At 37.2% G+C, this 25,282-nt stretch overlaps 1 protein-coding gene across 4 annotated transcripts in view; it reads right to left on the minus strand.

The window, feature by feature from the left end:
• Positions 1-25,282, minus strand: part of TLK1 (tousled like kinase 1) — a 209,805-nt gene that overhangs the window by 92,167 nt on the left and 92,356 nt on the right. For all 4 annotated transcript variants that reach the window (XM_049712256.1, XM_049712257.1, XM_004267289.4 and 1 more), the window contains exon 2: positions 14,601-14,719. In XM_049712256.1, the coding sequence (XP_049568213.1) occupies positions 14,601-14,714 (114 nt within the window). In that variant the 5' untranslated portion in view covers positions 14,715-14,719. The remainder of the gene's footprint in view (positions 1-14,600; positions 14,720-25,282) is intronic.

A 25,282-nucleotide genomic window follows, 5' to 3' on the forward strand; every position in this document is an offset into this window, starting at 1 on the left:
AGTGTTTCAGTGCCTAAAGCACAGATATGCAAAGCCCAATATCACCAGATGCCTGAAAAATATAAACAAATATTTTTTAAAAACCCATAAGAAAAAGACAATCCAGGGAGCAGGAAAAAAATTCACATAGAACTATTACTAATATCCTAGTGACAGCCAACTACGAAAATGAAACATTTCAAGAACAACCCAAGGGGACTTTTCCTTCTGGTCCAGTGGCTAAGACTCCACACTTCCACTGCTGGTTGGGGAACAAAGATCCTGCATGCTGTGCAGTGCAGCCAAAAAATAAATATATAAATAACATTTTTTGTAATTAAAAAAAAAGAACCACCCCCCTCCCCCAAAAAAACAACCACCTGGAAATTAAAAATATGATAGCTGAAACACACAGGAAAAAAAAAAAGGATGAATTCAAAGATAAAGTTGAAGAAATCTTCCCAGAAAGAGACCAAAAAACCTCAAAAAAAGAAAACTAGAGAATCAGTCCAAGAGGTACTGTTCCAAATGAGAGTTCCAGAAAAAAAGAAAGAGAAAATTAATCAGCTAAAATTATCAAAGAAATAAAATTCAAGACTTTTCAAGAAGTGAGAGAGTAGCATTGACATATATACACTACCAAATGTAAAAAAGATAGCTAGTGGGAAGCAGCTGCATTGCACAGGGAGATCAGCTCCGTGCTCTGTGACCACCTAGAGGGTTGGGATGGAGATGCAAGAGGGAGGGGATATGGGGATATATGTATACATATAGCTGATTCACTTTATTATACAGCAGAAACTAACACAACATTGTAAAGCAATTATACTCCAGTAAAGATGTTAAAAAAAAAGGAACTGGAAAACATTAGTTTTTGGATTGGAAGGACACACTTTTGAACCAAGCACACTGGTTCAATGAAGATCCATACCAAGGCACATTATAACAAACAAACTGAAATGCCAAGGATTTGAAGCTTCTAAAGAAGACTAAACAGGAATACCTACAAAGGATCAGGAATGAGAATGGCACTGGAGTGCTCAGGAGTAACACTGGAAGCTAGAAAGCAATGGAACAATGCCTTCAAAATTCTGTTAAAATGATTTCCAGGGCTTCCCTGGTGGCGCGGTGGTTGGGAATCCGCCTGCCAATGCAGGGGACGCAGGTTCATGCCCCAGTCCGGGAAGATCCCACATGCCGCGGAGCGGCGGGGCCCGTGAGCCACGGCTGCTGAGCTTGCGCATCCGGAGCCTGTGCTCCGCAACGAGAGAGGCTACAACAGTAAGAAGCACGTGTACCGCAAAAAAAAAAAAAAAAAAGGATTTCCAACCTAGAATTCTACACCCAAACTAACAACCAAGTGGGAAGAAGAGAATATGCAAAGTCTCAAAAATCTGACTACCCATTTACCTTTTCTCAGGAAGTGACTAGAGAATCTGTTCCACCAAAACAAAAGAATAAACCAAGAAAGAGGAAAATATGGCATATAAGAAACAGGAGCTCAAACATGGGACAGACACAAAAAGAATTTCCATGATGATAAAGAAGAGGGATTCCAGGATGACAGGCACCCAGAAGAAACAGAGTAACTAGCCTAGGTAAGAATGGAAGAATGGAAGATTTCAGGGGTATGTCTACAGAAATATAAGAATAAAATAAATAAATTTATATTTGAAAATGAGAGGTTTACACACCTCTGATGGAGATTATATGGATGCTTACACTGAACACTAACAAACTAAAGAAATAAATCAACTCTAGGAAAAACAAAAATTGTAAAAAAGAAGAAACGTAATCATGGAATCTCACAGCTGTGAATAAAATTTAGTCATAACATAAACAATGAAATAATGACCTAACCCAAAACTAAAATATTTCTAAATCAGGACAGGGTCAGGGAAGTTTGAGTATTTCTACAGGGGTAGAGGGTTGGATCATTTAAGAGTTAACGCCTCATCTTCTATAACAGGAAGTCAATAAATATCTAAAACTGAAAAAAAAGAAAAAAAGACAAAGAACTATAATAGTCATGTAGAAATACAGACATAAATAAAACAAAACATATATAGTATAATAAATAAAAAGCTACAGGTGAGAAGGACTGCCTCTATGAAGAATAAATGTAGGGTTAAAAGAATGGGGCATGCTTCTACTAATTTTCATTACAGGCTTGGTAGGACAAGTTGACTTTTAAAACTCTGACCATGGATTGTATGTCTTTTCCTTCTTGATCTGAAGGAATTCTTTACACATCCTTGGTATGAATCCTCTATGACTTGGCCTTTCACTCATACATTGGTATCATCTGAACACAGTTTCATTTATCAAATGGTTTCCTTTATGGCTAGAGCCTTTTGTGACCTATTTATGAAATCTGTCATTATTCTTATTAAAGCTTTATTATTTTTCACATTTAGATCTACAGTCACTTGGAATTGATTTTTCTATCATGGCAAGAAATGAAGGTCAAGTTGTTGTTTTTTCCCCATGTGGATATCCAATTGATCCAGCATCATCTATTATAAAAGACGACCCTTTCCACACCGCACTGCTGTGTCACCTTTGTCATATATCAAGTTACTATATATGAACGGCTCTGCTGCTGAAGTCTATTCTGTTCCACTGGTCTATTTTTCTTTCCTGTGTCAATATCACAGTGATGTAATTCTACTCCTTGGTATATAACTAAGAGAACTGAAAACATATGTCTACACAAAAACTTGTATCAGAGTGTTCACAGCAGCATTATTCATGTCAAAAATGGAAACAACCCAAATGTCCACCAACTGACGGATATACAAAATGTGACACACATCAATACAATGAAACATTCAGTTATAAAAAGAAATGAAGTATTAATACATACAACATTCATGAACCTTGAAAATATTACGCCAGATGAAAAAAGCCAGACACAAAATGCTATGTACTATTATTCCATTTATATGAAATGTTCAGAAGAGAAAAATCCATAGAGACAGAAAGTAGACTAGTGGTTGCCAGGGGATGAAGTGTAGGGTAGGAAAGCAGGGGAATGAGGAGCTGCTGTGAATGTTTATAAGATTTCTTTTTGGGGTGATAAAAATATTCTGGACTTAGTGGTGATGGCTACACAGCTTTGTGATGTACCAAAACCACTGAAAAGTACACCTTAAAAGGGTCAATTTTATGGTATGTGAATTATATCTCAATACAAAAAGTTTCAAGTTATTGAGGAAAAGGGAGCACAGTTGGGGGGAAGTGTGACAAAATATAGTACATAATCATTTATACATTCAGACATACAGTATGTGCACATGCAAGCACACACAGACTTTTGAAGCCTTCAAAGCGAGAATAGAGCTGTTTTTTTTGCAGACATTCATGAGACATTTTTTAAAATATAAAAGCAACACAGGCACATAGAAAAAATTTCATTACAGAAATATAAATATTTCCCTCCCGCATTAGTCCTACTATTCAGAGGCAACAATTTTTTTTAATTTAACTTAATTAATTAATTTCTTATTTTTGGCTGCATTGGGTCTTCATTGCTGCGCACGCGCTTTCTCTAGTTGCGGCGAGTGGGGGGCTACTCTTCCTTGCAGCGCGTGGGCTTTTCATTGTGGTGGCTTCTCTTTGTTGTGGAGCACAGGCTCTAGGTGCATGGGCTTCAGTAGTTGTGGCACTCAGGCTCAGTAGTTGTGGTCAGGCTCTAGAGCACAGGCTCAGTAGCTGTGGCGCACGGGCTTAGCTGCTCTGCGGCATGTGGGATCCTCCCAAACCAGGGCTCGAACCCATGTCCCTTGTACTGGCAGGTGGATTCTTAACCACTGCGCCACCAGGGAAAGTCCAAGAGGCAACAACTTTTTAAAAAAATTGTTTTTAATTAAAATTTTCAATAGGTAATGCAAACAAACTACTTCAGTTCATTTCTTATCGTCTTTCTAAGGCTGTATGTCTACACTAACAAATTAAATATACGTTCATTGATTCCTCCCTTCTTACTCAAAAGATAACGTTATGCAGACCGTCCCACATCGCTTTCTTTTCTCTTTATGTTGGAAAAATTCCAAATCAATACATAGCTTCTTCATTCCCCTTTTCCTTTGCTACTTCCTTTCTTTCAAACAGGTGCAGAGTATTCCACTGGATGTACTACATTTCAATAATTCTTTATTGACCTTTCCATAAAAGATGAAGAATTTAGCTCACTGACATCACAACTTCCCCTTCTTCCTGATATATTTTTATTTTCAAATCTTCAGTTACTTTCACTTCAAATAATAAACAAACTTTTTTTTCTTTAACTTTAAACTGTGTATGACTCCTTAATATGTAAAATAAAATAAATCTTTACATTTCCTCCTTCTCCCAACATGTTAGCTACACTATAACTTTACAGCAGTACAATTTATAACATTTACCTTTACCTCCTATCTGTATTCCTGCAACAGAGCCACAAACTCATGCCACAAGGATCTGTGGCAAGTAAAATTAACAGGTGAAGTAGGCTTGGGATAAGAAAAAAAAGTGGCATATGATAGAATAACAATTCTTTCTCTTCCAATTTTTGTTATCAGCTATGAACACTGAATTAGCAAATGGTGAATCCTTGATGTTAAGGGAAATACAGGATTAGGTTCCTGCAACCTTCTCGTCACAAGTTCATCAACCAATCAACACATAACATTGTTTTGTTTTTTGTTTTTTTATATATATATATCTTGGCTGTGCTGGGTCTCCATTGTGGCCTTCTCTCTAGTTGCGGCGTGCGGGCTGTCTAGTTGTGGCACACAGGCTTAGTTGCCGCGCAGCATGTGGGATCTTAGTTCCCTGACCAGGGATCAAGCCCATGTCCCCTGCATTGCAAGGCAGATTCTCAGCCACTGGACCACCAAGAAAGTCCCCATAACATTGTTTTATATAAAAGTGTGTTTCTGTCTAAAGACCCCTTGTTTAATACGTACTGTCAATTCATTCACATTGAATTCATGGCCAACAACACTGTAACTCATGCCTGAATGAAGCTAATCTAACAAGCATATTTTCCCCCTAAGGCACATCACAGTCTTCTTGTGCTTAGAACACTAGATAACACTTGACTACTACCCTGAGGGGCTATTTTAAACAGTAAAACTACCAACGAAAAGCACAAAAATGTGAAAAACATGGCATTAAGTAAACTGAGAAAAGAATACTTGTTTACAGTATGAGAGCTGAAAATGTAGGCAGAGGGTCACTTTATTCAGCCTCAGGCGACTCAAATTTTTCACCACTCTGCATATGCACAGGCCCGTGAATGACCAGCAAAAGCAATGTAAGTATTGGTTTTGAAGTTACAAATAAGTTGAATAAAGAGTATTGATTGTGTGTATCTATCAAATCAAGCTTATAATCATATTGTGCAAATACTGTATAGTCTTGCTCTTTTATATATGTTTGAACAGTCAAAATCCAGAAGAATTATATTAAAATCCCTCAATATAGCTGTATTTTAATAAATTTACCATGTATTTTTAGAACTGTTTGCTATATAAAAGTTTATAACTGTCATATCTTTTTTATGGATGCTTAGTTCCTAAAAAGTGTCTACCTTTGTTTCATTCAGGCGTTTTGTTTTGAAGACTGTTTCATTTGATACTCATTCATGCATTCAAAAATAATTATTGAGGGCCTTAGTATTGTTGTAGATGCTAGGGATATAGCAGTGAGAAAAAAAAACACTTAGGTCCAAGTGCTCATGAAGTTTACGTTATAAGAAGGGAAACAGACAATAAACAAACATATAAATATTTAGTAATATAAAAGGAACCAATAAGTACTTTAAAAAAACTAAGTAGAGAAAGGGGAGTGGTATAGGTATCATACCTATACATAGAGCAGTCAAAGAATGCCACTGTAAAGAGGTGACATTTGAGCAGAAGCTTGAATACAGTGAGAGAGAAGTATGTTTGAGGCAAATGGCAAATAAACCAGCGTGAGTGCAGTAGTGGGACAGTTATTAGTTGAATAGGGTAGTCTAGAACTAGATCAGAAGGTCTACTTAGAGCATTGAATTTTATTTTAAATGTGATGGGAAGTCTTTGGAAGGGTCTGAAGTTGGGGAGAAACTGATCTCAAATTTGTATTTAATTCTACTTTCTTTTACTTTATGATTATCGGAACTATTTTCTTTCCAGTTACTTCCAATCTTTGTCATTTTGGGGGGATGTTTCCTGTCAACAGCCTAAAGATGGATTCTCATTTATTATCATAATATATACTTGGCTTTATTTCTTCCATATTATATAATTGCAGGTAAAAATAGAATATTTTTGTTTGCTCTTTCTCTCTTCCTCACTTTTATTAGACTAAATTTCTTTTTGTTCCTCCTCCTATACCCTATCACAGTAAAAGTTCTATGTACAGTATCTCTGTTGCTTGTGCTTATTACTTTCCTACTTTTAGCAAAGATATAACCCTATTCTTCTCTATAGACAAATTAATGAATTATTCTGTAGTCCTAGATGATTTTCTTACCTTTCTCGCTGTTCCTCTTCTCCCAGAGCATGATCACTATCAGAAATATGATCCTTCAAATGCTTTTATTTCCACATTACAAACTCCCGGTGTCACTATTATTAAAATTCGCCCCTATTAATACTGCATTTCACAGGCACATTATCACCATCAATTTAAATAAAAACACTGTAAGAGTCATTGCTCACCACTACATTACATTCTATAAGCTTTACCGTTATTTATTTATTTATTTATTTATGGCTGTGTTGGGTCATCGGTGCTGTGCACGGGCCTACACGTGTTTTTAAATTTAAATGAATATTTTTAAAATACAAGCTTACCCCCCAAAGAACAGTAAAACCAACATTAATTCAATATCATCATCCAACATACAGTCCATACTCAAATTTCCCCTGCTGTCTCAAAAATGTCATTTAAAACTGTTTTTCTCCCAATCCAGGAGCAAATTAGAACCCACGGATTCACACATTGCATTTGGCTACTAAGTCTCTTTCGTCTCATCCAACCTAGAACAGTCCCTCTGCTTCCCTTTGTTCTTCATGGCACTGAATACTTTTAAAGAGTCCAGGCCAGCAGGATGTCCCAGGAGTATTTCCTCATGATTAAATTCAAATCAAACATTTCCAGCATGAAAACTACAGGTGATGAGTGTTCTTCCTATTGCATCACCCTCAGGATACATATAATGTCAGGCTCTCTGTGACACTGCCAATGCAAAGCTTGACCTTACCTATTATGGTGGTAACCAATAAATCTCTCCTTTTTAAAGGCATATTTTCTCTTTTATAATTAATAACTAATCTATAGAGTGAAACTTTGAGACCTTGTAAAACACTGTTCTCCAAAACATTTTACTAAATAGTTTTAGCATCCATTGATGATCCTTACCTTAATCAATAATTATACTAGGAAATACTGTGTTGATTTTCTGATTCTATATTCCTTCTACATTAGGTAACATTCTCCTAAGAGACTGCCACATAACAATAAGCATACCTAGCTTGGTTCCTAAGTACCATTCCCCACAAAATGAAGCAGGGCTCTTTGAAAAGGTCTGTTCACATTCAGCACAGAGACCACAGTGATACTAGAGAGAGACGGTAGAGATGTGTATGTATACGTAAGCATAAAATTGGCAAAAATATTTATCTTTCTTAAATCTAGATAGAGTATACTAGTATTCTTTGTAAAATATTTTCAATTTTTCTAAAGGTATAGTATTTTTTTCAAAGTAAAATGTTGTTTAAAAAACAAACAAAAGGGCTTCCCTGGTGGCGCAGTGGTTGAGAGTCCACCTGCCGATGCAGGGGACACGGGTTCGTGCTCCGGTCCGGGAAGATCCCACATGCCACGGAGCGGCTGGGCCCGTGAGCCATGGCCGCTGAGCCTGTGTGTCCAGAGCCTGTGCTCCGCAACGGGAGAGGCCACAACAGTGAGAGGCCCGCATACCACAAAAAAACAAAACAAAACAAAACAAACAAACAAACAAAAACCGGGGGTAGGAGGGGAGACCCTGCAGGAATGCATAAATATCAGTTTGAGAGAACAGAAATAAAAAAATGGGTATAGGGTGTCATCATAAAACCAAAACTAGAATATGTAACTTTAAAAACATCAGGAAAAACTCCATTTGTCCAATGGAAAGCAACGAGTAGAAGGGAATAAAAGTCAAGTACGATTAGAAGATATCAGCCAATAGATGGCAGAACCAAGTCAGAAAATAAAAATAATTATAATGGACTAAACCCACCATTTAAGAGATAAAAATGCTCATATTCCATCAAAAAAAGTTGACATATTGTCTACAAGAAACACACTTAAAAACAATAAAAATTAAAGAATAGAAAAACATATACCTAACATGAACCAAAAGAAAGTTGAGGATAGTATTCTTAAGATTTTAAAAAAACAAGTATTTAAAAAAAAATTATATAGTTATGAAACGAAAAGAAGATATATGCATGTAAAAATATAGCCTCAAAATACATCAAGCAAAAACTGATAAACTACAAGCTGAAATGCATAAAGCTGAAATTTATACATCAATAATCACAGTTAAATACAATTAGGAGCTATTAGATATGAAATGTTTATAAAACGGCACATTTCAGGATTGATGCCATATGAACTATATTTTGAAAATGTAATGCAATAAATTATAAGTCTGTAACAAAAGAATAGCTCAAAATAACTAATAATCTAAGAGGAAGGAATATACAAATGTTTATAGTAGCTTTATCTGTAATTCTTAAAATATTGAAAGTAACCTAAATGTTCCTTATCTAGAAGAAATGGATTAAAAAGAACTGCGGTATACTTTTACACACTACTATATAAAAAATAGATAATCAACAAGGACCTACTGTATAGCACAGGAAACTGTACTCCATATCTTATAACAACATATAATAGAAAAGAATCTAAAAAAGAATATATTATACATATATATGTATGTATAACTGAATCTGCTGTACATCTGAAACACAACATTGTAAGTCAACTGTATTTCAGTAAAAATTTTTTTAAAAATTGTATATTTTATACAATAGGGTACTATTAAATAATAAAAAGTAACTATTGGTAACATTACAACAACATGAATGAATCTCAAAGAAATGCATTAAGCTAACTTATAAAAAGTCAGACTCAAAAGGCTACATACTTACAATACTTACCCCATTTATATGACATGGTTGCAAAGGCAAAACTATAAAAACAGAAAACAGATCAGTGGTTGCCAGAGGCAACCTAAAGGGGTAGAGTGCAAAAGGACACCGGAGAGTATTTTGGGAACTATTTTATATCTTAATTGTGGTGGGAGTTACACAATTGTATACATTCACAAAACTTATAGCAGAACTATATGATAAAAAGGGGTGAATTTTACCCTATGTAAATTATACATAACTTAATAAAAACCATGGGGGGGGCTCTCATTACCAAACACTTAAAATCTATACATTTTATCATATGTTAATTCTGTCTTTATATAAATAAATAAATAATCTGATTCATTCAACTCAATAGCTGGAAGAACAGCCACAAAGCAAATCCAAAGTAACAAGTAAATTATGACGATAGAAATCAATGGGGGGAAAAAAGTGAAATAGATTAAAACCAATATCTGTTTCTTTGATTAGTCAGAGCTCCGGCAAGAATGAACAGAAAAGGAGAACTGAAAGAATAAATGGAAATGAAATAACAAAGGAGATTTTTTAAAGTGTTATAACCATACACTAATAAGTTTGAAAAGCTTAATTGAAATAGATTAATAAACTAAGTAATATTAAAGAAATTTAAATGGTAGTGAAAGACCTTCCTTGCAAAAAACCCCAGGCCAAGACAGTTTTACAGGTAAATGTCTACTCATCTTCCCATGAACATTTTGTACCACATACAGGATGTTAAAAAAACTGAAAATAGTGAAAGAAGCAGCAGTTCATTTTATGGGGCTAGCTAGTGTGACACTGTTTTATAAAACAGACAAGGTAGAGTGATGAAAATGTTCTGTACCTTAAAAGGAACATGGATTACTACGAGTGTACACATTTGTCAAAACTCACTAAATTATTACTCTTCAGGTCTGTGCAGCTATTTCTCTTATAAGCATATATGTAAAAATCCTAACTAAAATAGTTAATCATGTATTAAATCCAAAAGTATTTTTTAATATTTATTTATCTTTATTCTTTTGGCTCCGTCAGGACATCGTTGCAGTGCATGGGCTTCTCTCTAGTTGTGGCGTGAGGGTTTTCTCTCTCTAGTTGTGGTGTGCATGCTCCAGAGCGCATGGGCTCTGTAGTTTGTGGCATGCAGGCTCTCTTGTTGAGGCACGTGAGCTCAGTAGTTGTGGCGTGCAGACTTATTTGTCCCACAGCATGTGGGATCTTAGTTCCCCGACCAGAGATCGAACCTGCATCCCCTACACTGGAAGGCAGATTCTCTACCACTGGACCACCAGGGAAGTACCCCGATAAAGTATTTTTTAAAATAGTGTATCAGGGACTTCCCTGGTGGCACAGTGGTTAAGAATCTGCCTGCCAATGCAGGGGACGTGGGTTTGAGCCCTGGTCCAGGAAGATCCCACATGCCGCAGAGCAACTAAGCCCATGCACCACAACTACTGAGCCTGTGCTCTAGAGCCCACGAGCCACAACTACTGAGCCCACATGCCACAACTACTGAAGCCTGCACGCCTGGAGCCCATGCTCCACAACAAGAGAAGCCACCACAGTGAAAAGCCCGCACGCTGCAATGAAGAGTAGCCCCTGCTCGCCACAACTAGAGAAAAGCCCATGTGCAGCAACGAAGACCCAACACAGCCAAAAATGAATAAATAAATAAAATAGTGTATCATAACCAAGTAGCGTTTATCACAGCAATGCAAACTTCACCTTTTTTAAAAATTTGTTATACTTATTATTTTTAAAACAAACAGAAACTTCTTAACTAACCAGTAACAGAAAAGTTCTTCTGTAATTTGGTCATGGTTATATACACAAAACCTGCAACAAACACAACACTTAATGGAGAAACTTTAGATGATTCCTTCTCAACAAGACATAGTACTGAAGCTCATGACCAATATAAAAAAAAAAAATTGGGGGAAGATAACTATTTGTCTTAGAGAAACCTAGAGAATCAACAGAGTAGTACAACCAATAAGAGACCAAAAGCAAGACTGCTACATACAAGACCAGCCTATAAAAATTTTTAAAAATTCTAGGTCGGCAATAGCCAACTAGAAAATATAATAGAAAATACTTCAGCCACAAAAACTTTAAAGTATCCAGGAATAAGCCCCCAAAATTCATAAAAACTAGCCAAGAATTCTTAAGACCTCTATAGAGAGAAATGAACAAATGGAAAGACATTTCATGTACTTGGATGGGACAACCTAATCTTATAGATTTCAGTACTCCCAAAATTAATCTATAAATTCAATGCATTCAGAATAAAAATTCCATTTGAATCTTTTAAGGAAAAAGATACAAATAAGTTATTACAGAAGAATAATCCCCAAATGCTAACAAGCAAATAAAGAGATGCTCAAATTTTATATGAGGGAATAAAGATCCATAAATAATTAGGTCAACCTTACAAAAGAAGATTAAAGGAGAGGCTTGCTCTACCATATAAAGGAGACATACCAAAATACAACTGTATTCTTTTTTATGTGATACTGGCACAAGAACACAGAGAGACCACCAGAACATTAGAGAAATCTCAGACACAGATTGGTATATACACATGGCAACTTAATATATGATACAGGTGCCAGCACAAGTCAGTGGGAAAATATGGATAATTTAAGAAGCATTGTGGAGAAAACTGGTTTACTACATGGAGAAAAATAAAACTCGATCTCTATCAATACTATGTAAAAGATAAGGCCTCGGACTAAAGAGTAAATATAAAAGTAAAACTGTACAATTAATAAAAGGAGCTGTAGAATATCTTTGTGCCTCAGGGGTGGGGAAGAAGTATTTAACTTTTAGAATACCATCAGAGTCCACTGGACCCAATTTTAGTTTTTTAGCTTCTTTTTCAAGTAATTCTGTTTATAATAATTAATATTTCAGGACTTTTATTCTTTCTTAGAGATAATCCATAGAATAAAACTAAGATTTATTTTTAATAGAATAAAACACATTCTAGCTTGCAATTAACTACCAGATGTCCACTGGCCTTTCATCAATCTACAATACATTATGGGATCTTACTGATCTTACTTTTCCTATATTTTGTTATTACACCATCCTAGGAACTCACCATTACTTATCACTGTTCCTCAATTATTCCCAACTATGCTAATACAAAGAAAAACCACTAAAATAAAAAGAAAATGGAAGAATGATGGTATGATAGGCAAAATATTGGCCTCCCAGTGATGTCCATGCCCTAAACAGCAGAATCTGTGAATGTTATTTTACATGGCAAAAGGGACTTGCAGATGTGATTAAGGATAAGAAATTTGAGTTGGGGAAATTATACCAGGTTATCCAAATTGGGGTGGGCCCAATCTAATCACATGAGTACTTAAAATAGGCTATGGTCCAAAACATGTGACTGCCAAAGAACCGTAAGAGAGATACAACATTGCTGCCTTTGAAGATGGAGGAAGGAAACCACCACCCAAAGAATGCAGGCAGCCTGTCAAAGCTGGAAAAGGCAAGGCAAAAAGATCCTTCCCTAGCGCCCCCAGAAAGGAATGCAGCCTTGCAGACACCTTGATTTTAGCCCAATGAGAGCGGTGTCAGACTTCTGATGCTACAGAACCGTAAGATAATAAACCTGTACTGTTTTGAGCAACTTAGTGATAATTTATTATAGTAGAAACAGAAAAACAACACAGATTTAATGACCTAAAAGGACGATGCAATAGTCAAATTATGATCTTTTAGTTGTCTTCTTGCCTTGCCCAAAGTACCACATCATCTTTCAAAAATGTATAAATGACTAATAAACCATCTTTGGAGTCTGATTTTAGCTTTCATTGACTCCAGCTGAGAATTAAGAAATTTTCATTTTCCACTTAAGATAATCAAGAGAAGAAAATGACAGAAAACAATTTATAATTATTAGACAAATCAGAAAATAAATACAAAGAGATAACAGCACCTAAAACTGATGATGGTGACACTGACTATATAAATGAAATCTGAGTCTTCAAATGACAGTATCCTAGATGAATTTTCTCAAATTCAAGAATCAATGAATTGGACAATATATTTCTAAGGGGAAAAAAAAAGGGAAACATGGTATTCTCATCAGTTAAGTCGTTCAACTGAAGGACTTCACCATACAATATTCTGCAACAAGAACTTGGACCATTTCATTATGCTCAAAGGACACATAACAATATCCTTCATCTTTTATGATGTTTGTGCACCAAGATTTACTTGATACAAAGTGATTTTTCAGTATGTTTAAATTCATATTAAAATTTCTAATAAAGTTGTTTTTCATTATAGTTTTATTCTTATTGTTGTAAATTAGTAAAATAACAAAATATAAACATAGCAAAAAGGTCTATTTGACCCAGATGGTTAATGGTGACGACTATTTTCCTTAGGTACAGACCATAAAGCAAAAAAATTGGTGAGTCTGAATACAACAAAATTAAATACTTCTGTACAATGATGGATACCATGAACAAAGTTAACAGACACGACAAAATGGCAAAAGTTATTTGCACTGTATGTAATCAACATGGAATAAATATGTAGAATATACAAGGAACATGGGAAAATCAGTTTGAAAAAGAAAGTAATTCTGCCAGAAAAATAGGCAAAGAACTGGAACAATTTATAAGACTCCCAAAAAGCTAACAAGCATTGAAGAAATGCTCAAAATAATTGGTGGTACAAGAAAGACAAAGATACATTATTTTGTACCAACTGGACTATCAAAAATGAGGAATCTGGATGATGCCAAGTGTTTCTGGGATATGGAGATATAGAAACAGTTGTATAAAACTAATCTGTTAAGAGTGCAGGTTAGTTTTATTAGTTTTATACAACTGTTCTGAATAGCAATCTTGCGCTGTTTATTCAATTTAAATCTATACATACCCTATGCCTTATCAATTCTGCTCTTGGGAATATATTCTAAACAAATGCTCACAAAGTTCCATAAGGGAACAATTACAAGAAATTCACTGCAGTGTGAGGTAGTGGGGAGTTGGAGACAACCTGATATCTACCACTGGAAGGTCCAACAGATACACTATTAATTTTATGCAGCAGTGAGCAGCAGTGGATTAGTGTACAGATAGGAACACACAGTAGAAACATGGGTGATGAGGCAAGGAAGAAGCAAAAACAAAGGACAGGAGAGGTAAAAATTATGTAAATGGGAGAAAGGCAGTACAATCTACCAAGCTCCTTTTTACCCCTGAAACCTATAACCTATTATGCTATAACATAATACCCCAAAATATATTATGCTATACTAGAAATCAGGTATAAAAACACTGGATTTTTTTCTACACATTATAAAAATTATAGTAAGTATAATTTGCTGTTAAGTACGTATGTAGGGATCCTTTACAAAATATATTTTATATCATTTAATACAAGGAAAAAATGTCAAATAAAGATTACAATTTTACTCACTTTAGCTCCAACACTGCAACTGCCCGTGCTCCCAGTGCTCCCACTTGCAACTCCTGTGAATCTAGCTTCCAATAATTCTTGCCTTCTTGGATCCAGACTATGAAGCTCATCCATTGCACCTATTAAGATAAAAAAAAAAAACAAAAGTACATGCACATACATATATATGTATTTATATACACACATCACAAAATATGTGTATGTAATTAGTTCAGATGTAAATATAAACTTAGTGAACTCTAAAAACAAATGAAAGTAAGGACTTAAAGATTTTTATAATGTCCACACTTATTTATCAAAATAATCTATGGTGATGGTGGATTTCCAATACTTTTTTTTTTTTTGCGGTACGCAGGCCTCTCACTGTTGTGGCCTCTCCCGTTGTGGAGCACAGGCTCCAGACGTGCAGGTTCAGCGGCCATGGCTCATGGGCCTAGCCGCTCCGCGGCATGTGGGATATTCCCGGACCGGGGCACGAACCCATGTCCCCTGCATCGGCAGGCGGACTCTCAACCACTGCGCCACCAGGGAAGCCCCTCCAATACTTTTGACTGCAATCTACATTAAGACATATATTTTCACCCAAATCAGTACACACATACATACATATATTAAAAGTTCCACAAATATTTCTTACAGTATGCAGTATACTCCAATATTTTCTAGTCTATTCTAGTCCATTAAAAAGGAAAAACACTGATTGTGAGCTATTAAACGGATTTCATGAGCCATTAATGGACCCAGGTCCATAGCCTGAAAAATACCACTTCTCATAATGCAATCTCCCTATTCTAAGCTGATACAGAATTTTGGCACTAAGTGGTATTATTGCTTATTTTGCTTATATATACTTTATCTAACTAATTTTAAACTGGGAAGATTCTTATTACTGTCACATCCCCATAATTTTTTGTACAATTGATAGTTTTCAGTTTCTATCAGACAGACAAAAAACACACACAAATATTAAGCAGATAACTGAGGTAACATCTATTATTAAACAATAACCCTGAAGATTAAGGGGGAAAAATGAGTGCCTTCCTGTAAGTGCTACTATGCAAACTAAAGCACCACAAATTCTAGTTAAAGTTCAATTAAACTCTTAAAAATTATTTTATCCATGTCTGCTAATTCTCTACTGATAAAACCTTAGAACTGACAGAAATAATTGGTTCTCAAAGGGAGTAGGGAGGATATTATCAGAATTCAGAATCACATGGGGAGCATTTATAAATTACACTAGACCACTTCCATGTACCCTGACATTCCTCTCCTAAAGGTTAAGAGCTATTCCTATAGATCTTACCCTTTAAAGTTCCCTTCATTACCTTCCATCTGCATCTGGATAGAGGACTACATGGATAATGGCCATCCTTCCATGTTTATTAGCATTCCTGTACCTGCATATATCTTCCCTGGCCATTCCTCATTCTTCCATCTTAGACAAAAAGGTAGCTTCCTTCAAAAAACTAAAGCCTACGGTTCTTGCTTTTGATCCCATTCCTTCTTGATATTCAAGGAATCTTGCATTTGCATGTAACCCCCCCCCCTTGCATCTTGTCCCTCCCTGCCTCCTTCTGCCTTGTTTATGTCTTTGAAAAGGAAAAAACAAAAACAAAAGAACTTTTGCTTGAATTTCATGCTATTAATATTATCATTTAATCCTTTCCTTGAACTAGTGATTTATAGCCCTATCCTCCTTAAGTCCCTGAAATCTGGTTTCTATTATAAGTATACTCCTGACAATGTACTTTCAAGTATCACCAGGACTTCCAATTTTTTTCTGATTCTGCTATTACATCAGAAACAGTCATTGTCAGATGATAGATAGATAGATAAGAAGAGCATTTGCTCCAAGGCTCTGATTTTTTTTTCCATTTTCTTCCTAATGTTTGACAAGCAGAAGTGTCTAATTTTGGTGAAGTGAAAATTATCTAATTTTTCTATTTACAGTTATTATTTATCTATTCTTTCCAAGAAAACTTTGCATGTCCCAAAGTAAAAAACATAGTGGATTTAACCAAGATGGCAGAGTAGAAGGACATGCTCTGCGAGAACACCAGAATCACAACTAGCTGCTGGACAATCATCAACAGGAAGACACTGGAACTCACCAAAAAAGATACCCCACATCCAAAGACAAAGGAGAAGCCACAATGAGATGGTAGGAGGGGCGCAATCACAGTAAAATCAAATCCCATAACTGCTGGGTGGGTGACTCACAGACTGGAGAACACTTATACCACAGAAGTCCACCTACTGGAGTGAAGGTTCTGAGCGCCACATCAGGCTTCCCAACCTGGGGGTCTGGCAATGGGAGGAGGAATTCCTAGAGAATCAGACTTTGAAAGCTAGTGAGAATTGATTGCAGGACTTCAACAGGACTGGGGTAAACAGAGACTCCACTCTTGGGGGACACACACAAAGTAGTTTGCATATCAGGACCCAGGGGAAAGAGCAGTGACCCCTGGGGAGACTGAACCAGACCTACCTGCCAGTGTTGGAGGGTCTCCTGCAGAGGTGGGGGGATGGCTCTGTTTCACCGTGGGGACAAGGACACTGGCAGCAGAAGTTCTCGGAATTACTCGTTGGCGTGAGCCCTCCCACAGTCTGTCATTAGCCCCACCAAAGAGCCCAGGTAGCCTCCAGTGTTGGGTTGCCTCAGGCCAAACAACCAACAGGGAGGGAACCCAGCCCCACCCATCAGCAGTCAAGAGGATTAAAGTTTTACTGAGCTCTGCCCACCAGAGCAACAGCCAGCTCTACCCACCACCAGTCCCTCCCATCAAGCCTCTTAGATAGCCTCATCCACCAGAGGGCAGACAGTAGAAGAAGAACTACAATCCTGCAGCCTGTGGAACAAAAATCACATTCACAAAAAGAAAAGATGAAAAGGCAGAGGGCTATGTACCAGATGAAGAAACAAGATAAAACCCCAGAAAAACAACTCTAAATGAAGTAGAGACAGGCAAACCTCCAGAAAACGAATTCAGAATAATGATAGCGAAGATGATCCAGAACCTCGGAAAAAGAATGGAGGCAAAGATCAAGGAGGTGCAAGAAATGTTTAACAAAGACCTAGAAGAATTAAAGAACAAGCAAACAGAGATAAACATTACAGTAAATGAAATGAAAACTACACTAGAAGGAATCAATATCAGAATAACTGAGGCAGAAGAATGGATAAGTGACCTGGAAGACAGTATGGTGGAATTCACTGCTGCAGAATAGACTAAAGAAAAAAGAATGAAAAGAAATGAAGACAGCCTAAGAGACCTCTGGGTCAACATTAAACTCAACAACATTCGCATTATAGGGGTCCCAGAGGAGAAGAGAGAGAAAAAGGACCTGAGAAAATATTTGAAGAGACTATACTCGAAAACTTCCCTAACATGGGAAAGGAAATAGCCACCCAAGTCCAAAAAATGCAGCGAGTCCCATACAGGATAAACCAAGGACAAACACGCCAAGACACATAGTAATCAAATTGGCAAAAATGAAAGACAAAGAAAAATTATTGAAAGCAGCAAGGAAAAAATAACAAATAACACACAAGGGAACTCCCATAAGGTTAACAGCTGATTTCTCAGCAGAAACTCTACAAGCCAGAAGGGAGTGGCATGATATACTTAAAGTGATGAAAGGGAAAAACCTACAACCAAGATTACTCTACCCTGCAAGGATCTCATTCAGATTCAATGGAGAAATAAGAAGCTTTACAGACAAGCAAAAGCTAAGAGAATTCAGCACCACCAAACCAGCTCTACAACAAATGCTAAAGGAACTTCTCTAAGTGGGAAACACAAGAGAAGAAAAGGACCTACAAAAAAGAACCCAAGGGCTTCCATGGTGGCGCAGTGGTTGAGAGTCCGCCTGCCGATGCAGGAGACACGGGTTCGTGCCCTGGTCTGAAAAGATCCCACGTACCCTGGTCCGGGAAGATCCCACATGCTGCGGAGTGGCTGGGCCCGTGAGCCATGGTCGCTGAGCCTGTGCGTCCAGAGCCTGTGCTCCACAACGGGAGAGGCCACGACAGTGAGAGGCCCGCATATCGTAAAAAAAGAAACCAAAAAAAACATGAACCCAAAACAATAAAGAAAATGGTCATAGGAACATACAGATCGATAATTACCTTAAATGTGAATGGATTAAATGCTCCAACCAAAAGACACAGGCTTGCTGAATGGATACAAAAACAAGACCCATATATATGCTGTCTGCAAGAGACCCACTTCAAACCTAGGGACACATACAGACTGAAAGTGAGGGGATGGAAAAAGATATTCCATGCAAATGGAAAACAAAAGAAAGCTGGAGTAGCAATACTTGTATCAGATAAAATAGACGTTAAAATAAAGAATGTTACAAGAGACAAGGAAGGACACTACATAATGATCAAGGGATCAATCCAAGAAAAAGATATAACAATTATAAATATATATGCACCCAACATAGGAGCACCTCAATATATAAGGCAACTGCTAACAGCTATAAAAGAGTAAATCGACAGTAACACAATAATAGTGGGGGACTTTAACACCTCACTTACACCAATGGACAGATCATCCAAAATGCAAATAAATAAGGAAACACAAACTTTAAATGACACAAGAGACCAAATAGATTTAATGGATATTTATAGGACATTCCATCCAAAAACAGATTACACTTTCTTCTCAATTGCGCATGGAACATTCTCAAGGATAGATCACATCTTGGGTCACAAATCAAGCCTCAGTAAATTTAAGAAAACTGAAATCATATCAAGCATCTTTTCTGACCACAACGCTATGAGATTAGAAATCAATTACAGGGAAAAAAACGTAAAAACCACAAACACATGGAGGCTAAACAATACGTTACTAAATAACCAAGAGGTCACTGAAGAAATCAAAGAGGCAATCAAAAAATACCTAGAGACAAATGACAATGAAAACACGACGATCCAAAACCTATGGGATGCAGCAAAAGCAGTTCTAAGAGGGAAGTTTACAGCTGTACAAGCCTACCTCAAGAAACAAGAAAAATCTCAAGTAAACAATCTAACCTTACACCTAAAGGAACTAGAGAAAGAAGAATAAACAAAACCCAAGGTTAGCAGAAGAAAAGAAATCATAAAGATCAGAGCAGAAATAAATGAAATAGAAACAAAGAAAACAGGAAAGATCAATAAAACTAAAAGCTGGTTCTTTGAGAAGATAAACAAAATTGATAAACCATTAGCCAGACTCATCAAGAAAAAGAGGGAGAGGACTCAAATCAATAGAATTAGAAATGAAAAAGGAGAAGTTACAAAAGACACTGCAGAAATATAAAGCATCCTAAGAGACTACTACAAGCAACTCTATGCCAATAAAATGGACAACCTGGAAGAAATGGACAAATTCTTAGAAAGGTATAACCTTCCAAGATTGAACCAGGAAGAAACAGAAAATATGAACAGACCAATCACAAGTAATGAAACTGAAACTCTGATTAAAAATCTTCCAACAGGGCCTGGTGGCGCAGTGGTTGACAGTCCGCCTCCCGATGCAGGGGACATGGGTTCGTGCCCCGGTCCAGGAAGATCCCACATGCCATGGAGCGGCTAGGCCTGTGAGCCATGGCAGCTGAGCCTGTGCTTCCAGAGCCTGTGCTCCACAACGGGAGAGGCCACAACAATGAGAGGCCCGTGTACTGCCAAAAAAAAAAAAAAAAAAAGAAATCTTCCAACAAACAGAAGTCCAGGACCCAGACAGCTTCACAGGTGAATTCTATCAAACATTTAGAGATGAGCTAACACCCATCCTTCTCAAACTCTTCCAAAAAATTGCAGAGGAAGGAACACTCCCAAACTCATGCTATGAGGCCACCATCACCCTGATCCCAAAACCAGACAAACATACTACAAAAAAAGAAAATTACAGACCAATATCCCTGATGAATATAGATGCAAAAATCCTCAACAAAATACTAGCAAAAAGAATCCAACAACACATTAAAAGGATCATACACCATGATCAAGTGGGATTTATCCCAGGAATGCCAGGATTCTTCAATATATGCAAATCAATCAATGTGATACACCATATTAACAAACTGAAGAAGAAAAACCACATGATCATCTCAACAGATGCAGAAAAAGCTTTTGACAAAATTCAACACCCATTTATGATAAAAACTCTCCAGAAAGTGGGCATAGAGGGAACCTACCTCAACATCCTAAAGGGCATATATGACAAACCCACAGCAAACATCATTCTCAATGGTGAAAAATTAAAAGCATGTCCTCTAAGATCAGGAACGAGATAAGGATGTCCACTCTCACCACTATTATTCAACATAGTTTTAGAAGTCCTAGTCACGGCAATCAGAGAAGAAAAAGAAATAAAAGGAATGCAAATTGGAAAAGAAGAAGTAAAACTGTCACTGCAGATGACATGATACTATACATAGAGAATCCTAAAAATGCCACCAGAAAACTACTAGAGGTAATCAATGAATTTGGTAAAATTGCAGGGCACAAAATTAATGCACAAAAATCTCTTGCATTCCTATACACTAATAACGAAAGATCTGAAAGAGAAATTAAGGAAACAGTGCCATTTACCATTGCAACAAAAAGAATAAAATACCTAGGAATAAACCTACCTAGGAAGACAAAAGACCTGTATGCAGAAAACTATAAGACACGGATGAAAGAAATTAAAGATGATACCAACAGGGCTTCCCTGGTGGCGCAGTGGTTGAGAGTCCGCCTGCTGATGCAGGGGACGCGGGTTTGTGCCCCAGTCTGGGAAGATCCCACATGCCGTGGAGCGGCTGTGCCCGTGAGCCATGGCCGCTAAGCCTGCGCGTCCGGAGCCTGTGCTCCGCAACGGGAGAGGCCACAACAGTGAGAGGCCCATGTACCGCAAAACAAAACAAAAAAAAAAGATGATACCAACAGATGGAGAGATATACCATGTTCTTGGATTGGAAGAATCAATATTGTGAAAATGACTATACTACCCAAAGCAATCTACAGATTCAATGCAATCCCTATCAAATTACCAATGGCATTTTTTACGGAACTAGAACAAATCATCTTAAAATTTGTATGGAGACACAAAAGACCCTGAATAGCCAAAGCAGTCTTGAGGGAAAAAAATGGAGCTAGAGGAATCAGACTCCCTGACTTCAGACTATACTACAAAGCTACAGTAATCAAGACAATGTGGTACTGGCACAAAAACAGTAACATAGATCAATGGAACAAGATAGAAAGCCCAGAGATAAACCCACACACCTATGGTCAACTAATCTATGACAAAGGAGGCAAAGATATACAATGGAGAAAAGACAGTCTCTTCAATAAGTGGTGCTGGGAAAACTGGACAGCTACATGTAAAAGAATGAAATTAGTACACTCCCTAACACCATACACAAAAACAAACTCAAAATGGATTAGAGACCTAAATGTAAGACTGAACACTATAAAATTCTTAGAGGAAAACATAGGAAGAACACTCTTTGACATAAATCACAGCAAGATCTTTTATGATCCACCTCCTCGAGTAATGGAAATAAAAACAAAAATAAACAAATGCTACCTAATGAAACTTAAAAGCTTTTGCACAGCAAAGGAAACCATAAACAAGACGAAAAGACAACCCTCAGAATGGGAGAAAATATTTGCAAATGAATCAACAGACAAAGGATTAATCTCCAAAATATATAAACAGCTCATGTGGCTCAATATTAAAGAAACAAACAACCCAATCCAAAAATGGGCAGAAGACCTAAATAAACGTTTCTCCAAAGAAGACATACAGATAGCCAAAAAGCACATGAAAAGCTGTTCAACATCACTAATTATTAGAGAAATGCAAATCAAAACTACCATGAGGTATCACCTCACACCAGTTAGAATGAGCATCATCAGAAAATCTACAAACAACAAATGCTGGAGAGGGTGTGGAGAAAAGGGAACCCTTGTGCACTGTTGGTGGGAATGTAAATTGTTACAGACACTATGGAGAACAGTATGGAGGTTCCTTAAAAAACGAAAAATAGGGCTTCCCTGGTGGCGCAGTGGTTGAGAGTCCGCCTGCCAATGCAGGGGACACGGGTTCCTGCCCCGGTCCAGGAAGATCCCACATGCCGCAGAGCAGCTTGGCCCGTGAGCCATGGCCGCTGAGCTTGCGCGTCTGGAGCCTGTGCTCTGCAGCGAGAGAGGCCACAGCAGTGAGAGACCCGCATACAGGAAAAAAAAAACGAAAGATAGAATTACCATATGATCCAGCAATCCCACTACTGGGCATATACCCAGAGAAAACCATAATCCAAAAAGACACATGCACCCCAATATTCACTGTAGCACTATTCACAATAGCCAGGTCAGGGAAGCAACCTAAATGCCCATCAACAGACGAACGGATAAAGAAGATGTGGTACATATATACAATGGAATATTACTCAGCCATAAAAAGGAATGAAATTGGGTCATTTGTTGAGACGTGGATGTATCTAGAGACTGTCATACAGAGTGAAGTAAGTCAGAAAGAGAGAAACAAATATCGTATATTAACGCATGTATGTGGAACCTAGAAAAGTAGTACAGATGAACCGGTTTGCAGGGTAGAAATTGAGACACAGATGTAGAGAACAAACGTATGGACACCAAGGGGGGAAAACCGCAGTGGGATGGGGATGGTGGTGTGCCGAACTGGGCGATTGGGATTGACATGTATACACTGATGTGTATAAAACTGATGAGTAATAAGAACCTGCAGTATAAAACAAACAAACAAACAAAAAAACAATACTAAACTTTCTTTGGGTTATTTGTATGGAAATATGTTAATATAATGTTTCAGACATTACATGAAATTTCTAAAACTCTTATATGTTCTGGTATAATGTTATAAATCATAATTCTAGTTATTACTTTAAAATGTATATCTCAGAAATAACTAAAAAAAAAAAAAACCATAGTAATCTTTGTAAGTTTTTTTTTCTTTTTTTTTGTGGTACGTAGGCCTCTCACTGTTGTGGCCTCTCCCGTTGCGGAGCACAGGCTCCGGACGCACAGGCTCAGCGGCCATGGCTCACAGGCCCAGCCGCTCCACGGCATGTGGGATCTTCCCAGACCGGGGCACGAACCCATGTCCCCTGCATCGGCAGGCGTACTCCCAACCACTGCGCCACCAGGGAAGCCCAATCTTTGTAAGTTTTATGTTTTTCTGCTTAGGTACATGATTTATCCTAAATTAATATTTGCATATGGTATGAGGGCAAGGATTTTTTCCCATGCGGTTTTCCTGTTTTATTAACCACCATTCATTGAAAAACAAAAACAGCAAAATTCTGCATCCACCAATAAATAGCCTTGGTGGCTTTGTCAAAAGTCAAAACATATATATATGGTCTAGTATAAAGACAGACATATAAACCAATGGGATAAAATAGAGAGCCCAGAAATAAGAGCACCAAGACCATTCTATGTGGAAAAAAGCTTTTTCAACAAATGGTATTTGAAAAATTGGATAGCCACATGCAAAAATGTTAAGTTGAACCCTTACCTTAACACCGAATACAAAAATTAACTCAAAATGGATCAAATACTTAAACATAAAGACCTAAAGCTGATATCCTTAATATCATTAATCATTAGGGAAATGCACATTAAAACCACAATGAGATACCACTTCACACCCATTAGGATGGCTATTATCAAAAAACAGACAATAACAAGTGTTAGCAAGGATATCGAGAAGTTTGAACCCTTGTGTGTTGGTGGTGGGAATGTAAACTGCTGCAGTCACTGCGGAAAACAGTATGGCAGTTCCTCAGAAAATTAAACATAGAATTATTACATTATCCAGAAACTTCCATCTCTGAGTGTGTGTATGTGGGTGTGCTTCACCCACAAAGGAAGTGAAAGCAAAGACTCAAATAGATATTTGTACATCCATGTTGATAGCATTATTCCCAATAGCCAAAAGGAAAGAGCACCCTAAGTGTCCACCAATGAATGAATGATGAATAAATTAAATGTAGTATATACATAAAATGGAAAGGAAATTCTGACTAGAACGTAGATGAACTTTGAAGACATTATGCTAAGTGAAATATGCAAGACACAGAAGGACAAATACTGTATGAACCCTTGTGTGTTGGTGGTGGAAATGTAAACTGGTGCTGTCACTGTGGAAAATAGCATGGCTATTATACTAGAGTCCTAAAGTAGTCAAATTCACAGAGACAGAAAGTAGAATCATGGATGCCAAGGGCTGAGGGACATGGTGGAATAGGGAGTTAGTGTTTAATGGGTACAGAGATTTGCTTGGGAAGATAAAGTTCTGGAGACATGGTGGTGATGGCAGTAGGACCGTCAGAATGTACTTAATGCCACTGAACCATACATCTAAAAATGGTTAAAATGGTAAATTTTATTTATGTATATTTTACCACATTTCTTAAAAAATAATTTTTAAAAAAGAAAACGATAAATTTAATCAAAAATTTGAATTTGCTAGTTCAAAAAACTCGGTTATAAAAATGAAAAGGCAAGCAAGAGACTGAGAGAAAATGTTTACAAAACATGTATATGCTATATATACTATGTCCACTCTTTGGCTTGGAAACTGGTTGCTGGCCCAATAGAATTTAGCAGGAAAGATGAGGACATTAGTCCCCACTTTGACTTGCACCAGCTAACA

Source organism: Orcinus orca, chromosome 7, assembly GCF_937001465.1.
Source record: "Orcinus orca chromosome 7, mOrcOrc1.1, whole genome shotgun sequence".
NCBI classification, from domain to species: domain Eukaryota; kingdom Metazoa; phylum Chordata; class Mammalia; order Artiodactyla; family Delphinidae; genus Orcinus; species Orcinus orca.